Source organism: Hylobates moloch, unplaced genomic scaffold, assembly GCF_009828535.3.
Source record: "Hylobates moloch isolate HMO894 unplaced genomic scaffold, HMol_V3 SCAFFOLD_16, whole genome shotgun sequence".
Classification (NCBI taxonomy): Eukaryota; Metazoa; Chordata; class Mammalia; order Primates; family Hylobatidae; genus Hylobates; species Hylobates moloch.
Genome location: NW_026652291.1, coordinates 3542489 through 3557020, shown reverse-complemented (window position 1 = coordinate 3557020; position 14532 = coordinate 3542489). Strand labels below are relative to the sequence as shown.

The following is a 14532-nucleotide window of genomic DNA, read 5'->3' as shown; positions in this document are numbered from 1 at the left end:
GTGGCCAACATGGTGAAAGCCCATCTCTATTTAAAATACAAAAATTAGCCGGGTGTGGCAATGCACACCTGTAGTCCCAACTACTCGGGAGGCTGAGGCAGGAAAATTGCTTGAACCTGGGAGGCGGAGGCTGCAGTGAACCGAGTTCGCACCACTGCACTCCAGCCTGGGCAACAGAGCAAGACTCCATCTCAAAAAAAAAAAAAAGAACAAGAAAAATGTTCAAGAAACAAGAACAAGGAACATGTTCCTTTGCAGGAACATGGATGGAGCTGGAGGCCATTATCCTCAGCAAACTAGTGCAGGAGCAGAAAACCAAGTACCAGATGTTCTCACTTAGAAGTGGGAGCTAAATGATGAGAACACATGGACACATAGAGGGAACCACACACACTGGGACCTTTCAGAGCGTGGAGGTTTAGGCTTATAACCAGGGTGATGAAATAATTTGTACAGTAAACCCCATGACAAGTTTACCTACGTAACAAACCTGCACTTGTATTCTTGAACTTAAAAATTTGTTTTTAAATAAAGCATGTAAGGTCACTAGGAAGCATCAGGTTTGCAATGAGATGAATTCATTATGCAAATTGAAAAAAATTTAAGACATGAAGAAAAATGCCATTCAGAGGGTCTGTGTCAGCACTGTCCCCAGAACTTTCTGCAGGGGCAGGAATGCCTTATGGTCCACACTGTCCAGTGTGGTAGCCACTAGCCTCAGGGGGCTACTGAACACTTCCCATGGCTAGTGTGACTAGGAACTGTTTTATTTTATTTATTTTTGAGACAGAGTGTTGCTCTGTCCCCCAGTCTGAACCTCCCAGGTTCAAGCAATTCTGCCTCAGCCTCCCAGGTAGCTGGGACTACAGGCATGTGTCATACACCCCCAGCTAACTTTCGTATTTTTAGTAGAGACGGAGTTTCACCATGTTGGCCAGGCTGGTCTCGAACTCCTGACCTCAAGTGATCTGCCTGCCTCAGCGTCCCAAAGTGCTGGAATTACAGGCGTGAGCCACCACGCCTGGCTGAGTTTTTAATTTTAGTTCATTTAAATGTAAGTAGCCACACATAGCTAGTGGCCACCATACACAAGTGGCGGGTGGCTTTTGGAAAGGCATGCTTATCTAGAGTAGGACAGCAACATAGCATTTGGGTGAAGATAGAGTTCTAGAAAGCCCTGACCATCAAGTTCCACCTTTGTGGAATGCAGGATGTGGAAAGCTACGATCCAGTCTTGAACCCGGTGCTGAACCGTGAAGTGCGGCGAACAGGGGGGAGAGTGCTGATCACCCTTGGGGACCAGGACATAGACCTGTCGCCATCGTTTGTCATCTTCCTGTCCACCCGGGATCCAACTGTAAGGAATGGGACCCTTCCCCAGAGAAATCTGGCAGGATTTGGTTTTGAAGCTGGATTAAGACAGACTGTTCTGTTACCCGTTTTGGCAGGTCGAGTTCCCACCAGATCTCTGTTCCCGGGTTACTTTTGTAAACTTCACAGTTACGCGTAGCAGTTTACAGAGCCAGTGTCTAAATGAAGTACTTAAAGCAGAAAGACCTGATGTGGACGAGAAACGATCTGATCTTCTTAAACTTCAAGGTAGGATCTGGGCCTGTGGCTTTAGATGGTTGGTGCAGGTGAAGGGGCGGAACTTTTAAGTGACTAGGATGTTCCACGTTTGTGGCAAAGCCTTCTGAGAGCATATACCTTTTGAAGGATTATTGCAGACTCTGCATGTTTTATTCATTTAAGGGGAATTTCAGCTCCGTTTGCGTCAGCTGGAAAAATCTCTACTACAAGCTCTGAACGAGGTGAAAGGGCGCATTTTGGATGACGACACGATCATAACCACTCTGGAGAACCTGAAGAGAGAGGCTGCGGAGGTCACCAGGAAAGTCGAGGAGACGGACATTGTCATGCAGGAGGTGGAGACCGTGTCCCAGCAGTACCTCCCGCTCTCCACCGCCTGCAGCAGCATCTACTTCACCATGGAGTCCCTCAAGCAGGTGGGTGCCTTGGCCGCACAGAGGCTGCCGGGGCCCCGCACAGTAGCTCCGTGGCCGTGCAGAAGTTCAGCGGGGTGCTGGGGGAGCTGCTCACGGCTGCCCACTGCTTCCTTTCAGATACACTTCTTGTACCAGTACTCCCTCCAGTTTTTCCTGGACATTTATCACAACGTCTTATATGAGAACCCGAACCTGAAGGGCGTCACCGACCACACACAGCGCCTGTCCATTATAACGAAGGACCTCTTCCAGGTAGAGTGAGGTCCTCAGCTGCTCCCCAGCGGGGGGAAGCAGTGTGCTGCCTCTGTTATGGAACAACATCGTCTCCTGCTCTTGTCCCAGGTGGCCTTTAACCGAGTGGCTCGAGGCATGCTGCATCAGGACCACATCACCTTTGCCATGCTGCTGGCGAGAATCAAACTGAAGGGCACCGTGGGGTAAGAGCACTCACGCCCACAGGAGGATGCCATATTGCTGGTGGCCCACAAGGGTTTCATGATCAGATACATGCTTTTATTTTTTCTTTTATTTTCTTTATTTTTTGAGACAGTGTCTCCCTCTGTTGCCCAGGCTGGAGTGCAGTGGTGTAATCTCACCTCACTGCAACCTCCACCTCCCAGGTTCAAGCAATTCTCCTGCCTCAGTCACCTGAGTAGCTGGGACTACAGGCGCATGCCACCATGCCCGGCTAATTTTTTTTGTATTTTTAGTAGAGACAGATTTTCATCATGTTGGCAGCCCAGCCTGGTCTCAAACTCCTGACCTCAAATGATAGAGCCACTCTGCCTGGCCTGTTTTCTCTCTTCTTTAAATCACAACTGTTATTTTAGTGACAGTGGGCATGAACGTGAGAGGCCCTAGCTAACCTGTTGCACCCTTTGCAGGGAGCCCACCTACGATGCAGAATTCCAGCACTTCTTGAGAGGAAATGAGATTGTCCTGAGTGCTGGCTCCACCCCCAGGATCCAGGGCCTGACCGTGGAGCAGGCGGAGGCGGTGGTGAGGCTGAGCTGCCTTCCCGCGTTTAAGGACTTGATTGCAAAGGTTCAGGCAGACGAGGTGATTGTTCTTTTGAATGTTCCCAGTGAAAAATGTTGGCCTTTTCCCAGGAAATAGAAGGAATCGCATGTTGTATAAAACCCAGAATGCTGTGTCTGCGCTCTCGCGTCAGACTCTCGCGTCAGTCGTGGGTTGCTGCCCCCAGAGGCCAGCCCTGCGCCATGGGTGCGTCCACTGTTGTCTCCACAGCAATTTGGCATCTGGCTGGACAGCAGCTCCCCGGAGCAGACCGTGCCCTACCTCTGGAGTGAAGAAACACCTTCAAGTAAGCCCCGCTATGCTTTTCTTTCTGGACCTGAATGTAAAGTTGGGTTTTGCTGCTTAAAGGGATGCTTTCAAAAGACACAAAGTTACTAGCCTGGGCAACATAGGCCCCATCTCTACAGAAAATAAAACCTTAGCCAGGCGTGGCGGTGCACACCTGTAGTCCCATCTACTTGGGAGGCTAAAGCAGGAAGGTCACTTGAGCCTGGGAGGTCGAGGTTGCATGAGCTGTGATCGCGCCACTGCACTCCAGCCTGGGCAGCAGACAGAGACCTGTCTCTGAATGAATGGTCACTGATTCCCAAGATAAATATTTCAGTGTTAAAACTTTTTAAGGAAACCACTTAAGGAGATCGCTTCTAGATAGGTGTTGGCTTAGAAGTAAATCAGAAATTTCCAATTCCTATTCATCTCATGCTTAAAGACCACAAGAGAACTAGATGGGGAGCTCCTGCCTAATGGTAAGGAGTTAACTGGCTATATTCATGCTGCAGACAGGAATGGAATGCCATCAGCCATTTTTTAGTGTGTGAGGCCAGACCCTGGGCTAGCCAGGGTGAGAGGAAGTGTCAGACTGTGGAGGGCAGAGCTTGGAGCCCCCTTCCTGAGTACCTTCAGGTGTTCTCAGGAAGTGAGCAGGTATTAGTGTAGTAATTTAAAAATCAGCAAACGGCACCTTGTCCTACGGATACATCCAGGTAGTAAGGTGTTCTCACAGGCGTGTCCAGAGGGCTCACGGAAGGCACAGGAGATGTGGCTGAATTTCCGGATTTGAGCTGATCCTGAAATGCTGAGCGTTTGCTGAGTGGGTGCTTTGGGAAGAACAGTCCAGGCAGGGGAGGACGTCTCCAAGTCCACGCTTCCACCCAGCACCCACCCCTCTGTACCTGTTTCAGCACCCATTGGCCAGGCCATCCACCGCCTGCTCCTGATCCAGGCTTTCCGGCCCGATCGCCTGTTGGCCATGGCCCACATGTTTGTTTCAACAAACCTTGGGGAGTCCTTCATGTCCATCATGGAGCAGCCGCTCGACCTGACCCACATTGTGGGCACAGAGGTAATGTCCTGGTACAGCCCGGGCTTCCCAAGAGACTCCATGCCCACCTCCCCAGCCACAGCTGGCAGCAGCCCTGGCATCTGCTCTCACCCCGGGCTACAGTCTCCTCCTAAGACCAGGAACTCGCTGCAGATTCTCAGCTACTGGCTGCATGGTGCCCACACCTCTGGGCCCAGAAAGAACATCTCAGGCCCCTCACTCGGGGCTCTCCTTTCCCTTGACAGGTGCACACTATTTGCTGGCACCGCAATAACTTCTGCCTTCTTTGTTTGCAGGTGAAGCCCAACACTCCTGTCTTAATGTGCTCTGTGCCTGGTTACGATGCCAGTGGGCATGTCGAGGACCTTGCAGCCGAGCAGAACACGCAGATCACTTCAATTGCAATCGGTAAGGATGCTTGATGGGCTTCACGGGCTGGAGCCCTGCAGGATTCGTGGTGGGCATTGATGTCAGAGGCTGCCGCTGCTAACACTAAGTTTCCCTGCACCAGGCTCTGCAGAAGGCTTTAACCAAGCAGATAAGGCAATAAACACCGCTGTGAAGTCAGGCAGGTAGGCCTGTTCGCTTTGGCTGAAGAAAGCCTTAGTCCCCAGCATTCAGGCAGGCAGCCTGGCGTGCTGTGTGACTCTCACTTTGTGTGTGCAGGTGGGTGATGCTGAAGAATGTGCATCTGGCCCCAGGGTGGCTGATGCAGCTGGAGAAGAAGTTGCATTCCCTACAGCCGCATGCCTGCTTCCGACTCTTCCTCACCATGGAGATAAACCCCAAGGTGGGTGGTTGAAGGAGTGGAGACGTTGCAGGCTGGCCTGGCACTGTCCTGTCGGCACATGTGTGGTGGAATTGAACAGGCGCCTGCATCCACACCCGAGCCATAACGGGAATGGCGCTCTCCCTTAGGTGCCTGTGAATCTGCTCCGTGCGGGTCGCATCTTTGTGTTTGAGCCACCGCCAGGGGTGAAGGCCAACATGCTGAGGACGTTCAGCAGCATTCCCGTCTCGCGGATATGCAAGGTAAGGACCTTGTCCTCCTGGTATGCTTTTGCCATAGAAGCCAAAGCCCAGTCCCATCACCAAATGCAGAAGTGGGTCCCTGGGCCCCCTAGAAGTGCCATGTGGTGAACTGCACAGCTGCTTTTGCTTTTCAGCTGTAGGTAAAATTTCCTTCCATGGCCGGGCACCGTGGCTCACACTGGTAATCCTAGCACTTTGGAAGGTCGAGGTGGGAGGATCACTTGAGCCCAGGAGTTCAAGACCGTCTGGGCAGGCCAGGTGTGGTGGCTCACTCCTGTAATCCCTGCACTTTGGGAGGCCGAGGTGGGCAGACCACTTGAGGTCAGGAGTTCGAGACCAGCATGGCCAACATGGTGAAACTCCGTCTCTACTAAAAATATAAAAAATTAGCCAGGTGTGGTGGTGGGTGCCTGTAATCCCAGCTACTGGGGAGACTGAGGCAGGAGAATCGCTTGAACCCAGGAGGCAGAAGTTGGCAGTGAGCTGACATCACATCACTGCACTCCAGCCTGGGCAAAAGAGCAAGACGCCGTCTCAAAAAAAAAAAAAAAAAAACTGTCTGAGCAATGTAGTGAGATCCTGTCTCTCTATATAAAATTTCTTTCCTGTGAGCAGGTTGAAAAATAAAAGCCATGTTTGATTATGGGGTGTGATTAGGTCCCAGAGGAGCAGAGATGCCCACGGAGAAGCTGGGACTCAGAGTTGTGTCCCCAGGTGGCAGGCAATCTCCTCTCCCCCAGCACAGGCCCCTGAGACCAAGCAGAGCCCTCCCAGGCGCCAAGTGAAGACCGAAACTCTTGGGCGAGAGGAGGGGGATTGTGGCAGGGGTTTGGTTCTGTCAATTCTGTTCTATTTTGTGCCACATCCACCTTTTCTGACATTCTTAGAAACTCGGTCTTCTCTAGATTTCTTACTAGCTGAATAAATTCTCTGGTGGTCTCATTGGATGACGCGTCTATTAATAGAAAAGTTGGCATACTTTTCTCCTAGCAACAGTACTCGTGTGAATCTGCTGCCATCGTCACGACGTGGAGAGCTCTTTGTAAAGCTTTGGCTGACCTGGCCTCTGCGCTGTTCTTGGCAAGTGCTGTTTTCTAATGACTCTGTGCTTGGTCACTTTCCTCACCAGTCTCCCAACGAGCGTGCCCGCTTGTACTTCCTGCTGGCCTGGTTCCATGCGATCATCCAAGAACGCCTACGATACGCACCACTGGGGTGGTCAAAGAAGTATGAATTTGGAGAGTCTGACCTGCGGTCAGCTTGCGATACAGTGGACACGTGGCTGGATGACACGGCCAAGGCAAGTGTGGGCCATGCCAGGACAGGCAGCGGACGTGTACCTGGGAAGGATGCTGCAGGGCGTGGTGCTGAGAGGCCAGACTCAGCATGGAAGAGCAAGCTGACCCCTCGTGACCGCCAAAGCCTAGCTGGCCCTGGGGAGTGAGGAGGAAAGCTATGCCCCTCGAAAGGAAGCCCCGGGCCTGCCCGCCTCCAACCACACACACGAACCCTGCTTTTCCTCCCCCAGGGCAGGCAGAACATCTCACCAGATAAGATCCCGTGGTCTGCACTAAAGACCTTAATGGCCCAGTCCATTTATGGTGGGCGCGTGGACAACGAGTTTGACCAGCGTCTGCTCAACACCTTCCTGGAGCGCCTGTTCACAACCAGGAGCTTCGACAGTGAGTTTAAGCTGGCGTGCAAGGTCGACGGGCATAAAGACATTCAAATGCCAGATGGCATCAGGTATGCTGCTGCCTGCTGGAATGGAGACAGTTGTGACGTCAGGGCGTCTGGTGTCACTCAGAGGTGACCACTGACATCATTTCCAAATGCACTGGTTTTCTAGGCGAGAGGAGTTTGTGCAGTGGGTGGAGTTGCTCCCCGACACCCAGACGCCCTCCTGGCTGGGCCTGCCCAACAACGCCGAGAGAGTCCTCCTTACCACGCAGGGTAGGCGACGAGGGTCCTCCCCACACGCAGGGTGGGTGGCGAGGGTCCTGCTCACACGTGGGGTCAGTGGCGACAGTCCCCACCTGCAGGGTGAGTGTGCTCTGCTATCCCAGGGCCCTCGCTGGTTATGCTGGGTGTGGCTGTCAGCCTCGGCCTTCCTGCCAGTCTCCAGCTGCTCCTAGCTCCACTCCGAGGGGAGGCAGAGGAAAGAACTGGCTCTAACAGGGATCTTTTCTGTAGCATCAACTCAGTTCTAGAGAAAAGGCTTGATATTTATGTAAATGAGCCTAGAAATAACATTTAGATTTTCACCTCATATTGAAAAGCAGTTACTAGCTGGGCACACTGGCTCACACCTGTAATCCCAGCACTTTGGGAGGCCGAGGCGGGCAGATCACTCGAGGTTAGGAGTTCCAGACCAGCCTGGTCAACATGGCAAAACCCAGTCTCTACTAAAAATACAAAAATTAGGTGGGCATGGTGGCAGGCACCTGTAATCCCAGCTACTCAGGAGGCTAAGGCAGGAGAATCATTTGAACCCGGGAGGTGGAGGCTGCAGTGAGCCGAGATCGCATCACTCTACTCTAGCCTGGGCAACAGAGTGAGACTCTGTCTCAAAAAAAAAAAAAAAAAAAAAAGGCCGGGTGCAGTGGCTCATGCCTATAATCTCAGCACTTTGGGAGGCCGAGGTGGATGGATCACCTGAGGTCAAGAGTTCGAGACCAGCCTGGCCAACATGGTGAAATCCCATCTCTACAAAAAATACAAAAATTAGCCGGGTGTGGTGGTGGTTGCCTGTAATCCCAGCTACTCGGGAGGCTGAGGCAGGAGAATCTCTTGAACCTGGGAGGCGGAGGTTTCAGTGAGCTGAGAACATGCCATTGCACTCCAGCTTGGGCAACAGAGCAAGACTCTGTCTCAAAAAATAAAAAGAAAATCAGTTCCTTTTTTCTTCTTCAAGAGTTGAAAAGTACCTGATATTAAGTGATTTTTTGAAACCATTCATCTTGCCTAGAATTTTTTAGCAGTCTTTTTTTCCTTTTCACTTACTTACAAGATGTTTTTTAAGACTTCAAGTGCTGTGAGCCAGAAGGGAGCTAAGAAATTCTCTAACCCAGTGTCTCTCACAGTGTGGCTCCCAAACCAGCAGCAGCAGCCTCCCCAGAACTTCTTAGAAATGCAGGTTCCCAGCCAGGCACAGTGGCTCATGCCTGTAATCCCAGCACTTTGGGAGGCCAAGGCAGGCATATCACGAGGTCAGGAGATCGAGACCATCCTGGCTAACATGGTGAAACCCCATCTCTACTAAAAATACAAAAAAAAATTAGCCGGGCGTGGTGGCGGGCACCTGTAGTCCCAGCTACTCGGGGGGCTGAGGCAGAAGAATGGCATGAACCTGGGAGGCGGAGCTTGCAGTGAGCCGAGATGGTGCCACTGCACTCCAGCCTGGGCGACAGAGCGAGACTCCGTCTCAAAAAAAAAAAAAAGAAAGAAAGAAATGCAGGTTCCTAGGCCCTGCCCAGACGCACTCTTATCAGGAATGGGGACGGGCCCAGCAATTGGCCTTCACAAAGCCTCCAAGCACTACACGTGGGGTTGACAGCAGCTGATCAAATCTCAACTTTTTGTTATGGGAAAAAGTCATGAAAAGCTAAGAAGACAAGGGCGTTGCTGAAGCTAAGAGCTGGTTAACAGGACAGAATCAGGAGGGAAAGCCAGGCGAGCTGGGGGAGGCCAGAGCACACTGCAGGCACTACAAGGCTCGGGGTAATCCCAGCCACATGGTGGCAGTCACAGGCCAAGGGACACTGTGGTGACCAGTTTTCTGAGTTAAGAGGGCAGGTGGCACCCCCTCCTGGAGCCCCTCTCGAGCACGCACTCATTCATGGTCGGGCTCAAAGCGGGCTGGGGCTTGGCCCAGGTCTCACAGTGAACCCAAACCCAGGGTCCTGAAGAGCCTTCCTTGAGTCTTTGGACTCAGGCTGCTAATTCCGTTTTTTTGTTTTAATTTGAGACTGAGTCTTGCTCTGTCACTCAGACTGGAGTGCAGTGGTGCAATCAGAGCTCACTGCAGCCTCAGCTTTCTGGGCTCAAGCAATCCCCGCACCTCAGCCTCCCAAGTAGCTGGGACCACAGGTGCCACCACCACATCTGCCTTTCTAATTTTTTGTAGAGATGAGGGTCTCACTATGTTGCCCAGGCTAGTCTTGAACCCCTGAGCTCTAGAGATGCTCCCAATTCAGCCTCCCACGGTGCTGGGACTGTGGGTGTGAGCCACTGTGGCTGTCTTGCTGGGTCAGCTTTAATAGTCATGTACTTGACCTGGTAACAATTCTTCTTCTGTATTTGTCTCCTTAGCTTTCTGGTCAGGCCATTGTCTGTGTTTTAAAAACATATATGACTGGCCAGGCGTGGTGGCTCATGCCTGTAATCCCAGCACTTTGGGAGGCCGAGGCGAGCAGATCACCTGAGGTCAGGAGTTCAAGACCAGCCTGGCCAGCATGGTGAAACCCCGTCTCCACTAAAAATACAAGAAAAAATTACCCAGGCGCGGTGCCGCATGCCTGTGATCCCAGCTACTTGGGAGCCTGAGGCAGGAGAATCGCTTGAACCCAGGAGGCAGAGGTTGCAGTGAGCCAAGGTCACGCCACTGCACTCGTGACAGAGCGAGACTCCGTCTCAAAACAAAAGTACACACACACACACACACACACACACACGGCTGAGCACCTTCCAGATTGCTGCAGTTCCCAGTGTGGACTCACCATGTGGCCTTTACGTTCAAGTCCCTTTTCCCTCTGTGATTTCTTGCCCGTCCCCTCCCTCCCTCCTGCTGCAACTGTGGGACTGTGGCCCAGGTGTGGACATGATCAGTAAGATGCTGAAGATGCAGATGTTGGAGGACGAGGATGACCTGGCCTACGCAGAGACCGAGAAGAAGACGAGGACAGACTCCACGTCCGACGGCCGCCCCGCCTGGATGCGGACGCTGCACACCACCGCGTCCAACTGGCTCCACCTCATCCCCCAGACGCTGAGCCACCTCAAGCGCACCGTGGAGAATATCAAGGTAGCTGGGAGGGTGGTGGGCCGGCCAGGTCTCAAGGTCCCACGTGCTGGGGATGGTCACGGACCATTGTTCCGTGGACCATTGGTTCCATCATGCCGGACGGAACGTGCTCACACCGGTGTCACCTCAGGGCAGGTGTCCAGCTGAGCCCAGGCATTGGGCAAGATGAGTTGGCCCTTTTGAAATGGACTGAAAACACTCCAGAAGATTGTGAGATAGGCAGACAGCTTCCACAGCGAGCAGCCGCAGCCCTTCCTCCCTAGAGAGCCCAAGAGCTGCGACTCAGGCAGGGGCCTCGGCCTCACACAAGCTCGGTTCCAAGTCACGCTCTGCCAAAGCTGTCCGTGACCCTGGACAGGTCGGAAGCCCTGGGGCTCTGCCCGGAGGCCGAGTTACTTCTGTTTGGCCTTTCCGCTGGAGAAAGGGCCTCTTCCTAACTTCTCTTCACCCTTTTGGACGATCTTAGGATCCTTTGTTCAGGTTCTTTGAGAGAGAAGTGAAAATGGGCGCGAAGCTGCTTCAGGACGTTCGCCAGGACCTTGCGGATGTCGTCCAGGTGTGCGAAGGAAAGAAGAAGCAGACCAACTACTTGCGCACGCTGATCAACGAGCTGGTGAAAGGTGCGTGAGAGGCCGAACTCGTGGTGTGGCCTCCGGCAGGGTACCTGGGCCTGGGGCCACGACCCAGCCCAGCCACGCAGCACCACGTGCGGACAGCCAGGCCTGCGGGGGCCTCCCTCCGAGAGCAGCTCTGTGCTCTTACCCTCGAGGTGGGCGGGGGGAGGGGAGGGGCTTAGAAATGCTGAAGAATTTGTTTTTCTTCTGTGCTGGTTCACTGAATGTTGACCAAAATCTTTACACAACTTCTACAGTTTTTTAGGGGTCTTCCGAGAGAGTGAATGGGGAATGTGGTGGTCCAGGACGGTGACAGACGGTAGTAGGTTACGGCCTGTGAAGAATAGGTGTCCCCCAGGACAGTGGAAAAGCAGGGGCAGGCGGGCATGGGGGGGCTCATCCAAAGTTGTGGGGAGCCCCCAGCATCCTCCTATTTGCCCCAAAAGCCCTAATCGCCAGGAACATTGAGCCACTTGTGTGACATGAGTTTCTAGCCGTGGTTTTACTTGGACGTGATTATGGTCCTCCAGAAAGACACACCTGGACTAACTTGACCCTAGAAACTGCATGGTTCTGAGGCGCTCTGGAGCAGCCTGAGCTAGAGCAGATGTGGTGAGGGCGGCGCCAGGGACATAAAGCGCAGCCTGGGAAAGGCAGTAGGTGGAGCTGCCAGGTGCCCGTGTGGGCAGCCAGGATGCTGGAGCATCTGTGCTGGGGGAGTTGTGAGAGCTGACGCCCTGGGCTCTGTGTGCCTTGGCTGCAGGGATCTTGCCTCGGAGCTGGTCCCACTACACGGTGCCTGCCGGCATGACCGTCATCCAGTGGGTGTCCGACTTCAGCGAGAGGATCAAACAGCTGCAGAACATCTCACTGGCGGCTGCGTCGGGTGGCGCCAAGGAGCTAAAGGTGAAGGTGCTCCTGATGAGTCTGGGGTGGTCAGCAGCTGTCCTGGGCTGGGGTGGGAATGGCTCTGGGAACACACACAGGGCCCAGGTCTGACCTGAGCTCCTTCCCCTGGGGGCTGCTGCTTTCCACAGAACATCCACGTGTGCCTGGGTGGCCTGTTCGTGCCTGAGGCGTACATCACTGCCACCAGGCAGTACGTGGCCCAGGCCAACAGCTGGTCCCTGGAGGAGCTCTGCCTGGAAGTCAACGTCACCACCTCACAGGGCGCCACCCTTGACGCTTGCAGCTTTGGAGTCACGGGTAAGTGGAGTCTCACAGAAAATACTGGCTCTTCTCTGCAGGTGACCTCGGTGGCCTGAGACCATTGTTCCCAGATACATGCACTTCAGGTGACCGGCTGGTGGTCGGGTGGAGCCGCCGTGTTTGTCAGCCTCTGGGCGCCCTGTGACCGGCGTTTGTGTGGCTGTTGTGTTCACCTCAGCCTGGGTTTTGGCTTCCGCCTCACAGGTTTGAAACTTCAAGGGGCCACGTGCAACAACAACAAGCTGTCACTGTCCAACGCCATCTCAACCGCCCTTCCCCTGACGCAGCTGCGCTGGGTCAAGCAGACGAACACCGAGAAGAAGGCCAGTGTGGTAAGGAGGCGCCGCCTTTCCCGGCCGTTCTGCAGGGCCCCTGCGGTAACAAGGGCAGAGGCGGCTCCTCTTCTGTGCCTGGGTTCCACTTGGAACGGGAAATGAGGTTCACAGAGGAAACCCATTTCGCACCTGTCCAAACCTCTCCTTCCCAGGGCCCCATCAGCCGTCCCGGGCAGTCTTCCAGTTTTCTTACTTTTCCCTTAAGCCACCAGTAAACCCTTCTGCTTCTCCTGCAGGTGACCTTACCTGTCTACCTGAACTTCACCCGTGCAGACCTTATCTTCACCGTCGACTTCGAAATTGCTACAAAGGAGGACCCTCGCAGCTTCTACGAGCGGGGTGTCGCCGTCTTGTGCACAGAGTAGAATTAAACTTTTCTAGCTGCCCCTTTCTGTAATAGCGAAAGTTGGTATTTAACATTTATTCATTTTTAAAATGTTTGGAAGGTCTGAGCTTGTGAAAAGTGGTTGGTTTGAGGCTGGAGGAAGCTGAATGGAATCTGACGGTTGGGAGTGGTGGAAATTGGAAGGATACCAGGAGGTATTTGGGAGGGCCAATGGCGTGGCTCCTTTGAGGAAATAAAACACTAAAGCATGAGTTGGCTCTGCCTCTTCTGTCTCCGCTTTTGTTCCAGGGCACAGAGCCTTGCCTTCCATGCAGCCCCGGGAGGGCAGCCCACGGCAGCCACGCCCCTCCCCGCCTCGCTTTCATCACGAGTTCGCTCCATGAACTCCAGAGCGGCCACAGCACTCATGAAGGAAGAAGACCTTGGGGCCCCTTCACAGACACAGCCAGATGTGGCTCTGAAAGCCCTGGGGCCCGGGCACAGTGGTTCACACCTTTAATCTCAGCACTTTGGGAGTCTGGGAGTTAAAGACCAGCCTCGGCAACATAGTGAGACCCCATCTCTACAAGAAATTAAACCAGGTGTGGTGCGTGCCTGTAGTCCCAGCCACTTGAAGGATGAGGTGGGACGATTGCCCAAGCCCAAGAGGTCGAGGCTGCAGTGAGCTGTGATCTCACCACTGCACTCCAGCCTGGGCGACAGAGCAAGACCCTGTCTCAAGAAAAAAAAAAAAAAAAAGCCGGGCACGGTGGCTCACGCCTGTAATCCCAGCACTTTGGGAGGCCGAGGCGGGCGGATCACTTGAGGTCAGGAGTTCGAGACCAGCCTCAACATGGAGAAACCCCGTCTCTACTAAAAATACAAAATTAGCCGGGCATGGTGGCACATGCCTATAATCCCAGCTACTCGGGAGGCTGAGGCAGGAGAATTGCTTGAACCTGGGAGACGGAGGTTGCGGTGAACTGGAGAAAAAAAAAAAAAAAAAAGCAGCCCCCAGCTACCTGTGTTCTTGACCAGGGCCCCAGGACTTGGCTCCAGACAGGGGAGTTTTCTGCTCCAGACGAGGGAGTTGCCCATGGCCGCCCTAGCACGTCCATTCCCACACGACCTTCCAGTGGTGACGATGACAGTGGCCCATACAGCTGACTGCATCTCACATTCACGATGCTGGAGGTGACAGGTGTGCTACACCCGTGGAAACAGGCTTCTGGCATCTCAATGTCTTCTATTATTTTTGAGATGGAGTTTCGCTCTTGTCACCCAGGCTGGAGTGCCAGTGGTGTGATCTCAGCTCACTGCAATCTCCACCTATCAGGTTCAAGTGATTCTCCTGCCTCAGCCTCCTGAGTAGCTGGGATTACAGGCATGTGCCACCAGGCCCAGCTAATTACCGTATTTTTAGTAGAGCCAGGGCTTCATCATGTTGGCCAGGCCGGTCTCAAACTCCTGGCCTCAAGTGATCCTCCTGCCTCAGCCTCCCAAAGTACGGGGATTACAGGCATGAGCCACTGCACCTGGCCAAATTTTTGTATTTTTTATAGAGATGGGATCTCGCTGTTTTCCCTGGGCTGGTCTCAAACTCCTGGCATTAAGGGCTCCTCCTATCTC

General features: G+C 53.4%; 1 protein-coding gene across 1 annotated transcript in view; it reads left to right on the top strand.

Moving 5' to 3' along the window:
• DYNC1H1 (dynein cytoplasmic 1 heavy chain 1) overlaps positions 1–13175 on the top strand; it is an 85660-nt gene extending 72485 nt beyond the window's left edge. The window contains exons 58-78 of the mRNA XM_032180539.2: positions 1211–1357; positions 1449–1599; positions 1753–2006; positions 2124–2258; positions 2349–2443; positions 2891–3065; positions 3255–3330; positions 4226–4386; positions 4662–4773; positions 4877–4937; positions 5032–5155; positions 5284–5397; positions 6527–6697; positions 6926–7143; positions 7247–7350; positions 10209–10420; positions 10887–11040; positions 11798–11940; positions 12072–12240; positions 12448–12575; positions 12815–13175. Of these exons, the coding sequence (XP_032036430.1) occupies positions 1211–1357; positions 1449–1599; positions 1753–2006; positions 2124–2258; positions 2349–2443; positions 2891–3065; positions 3255–3330; positions 4226–4386; positions 4662–4773; positions 4877–4937; positions 5032–5155; positions 5284–5397; positions 6527–6697; positions 6926–7143; positions 7247–7350; positions 10209–10420; positions 10887–11040; positions 11798–11940; positions 12072–12240; positions 12448–12575; positions 12815–12943 (3033 nt within the window). The 3' untranslated portion in view covers positions 12944–13175. The remainder of the gene's footprint in view (positions 1–1210; positions 1358–1448; positions 1600–1752; positions 2007–2123; positions 2259–2348; positions 2444–2890; positions 3066–3254; positions 3331–4225; positions 4387–4661; positions 4774–4876; positions 4938–5031; positions 5156–5283; positions 5398–6526; positions 6698–6925; positions 7144–7246; positions 7351–10208; positions 10421–10886; positions 11041–11797; positions 11941–12071; positions 12241–12447; positions 12576–12814) is intronic.
• The last annotated feature ends 1357 nt before the right edge of the window (positions 13176–14532 follow it).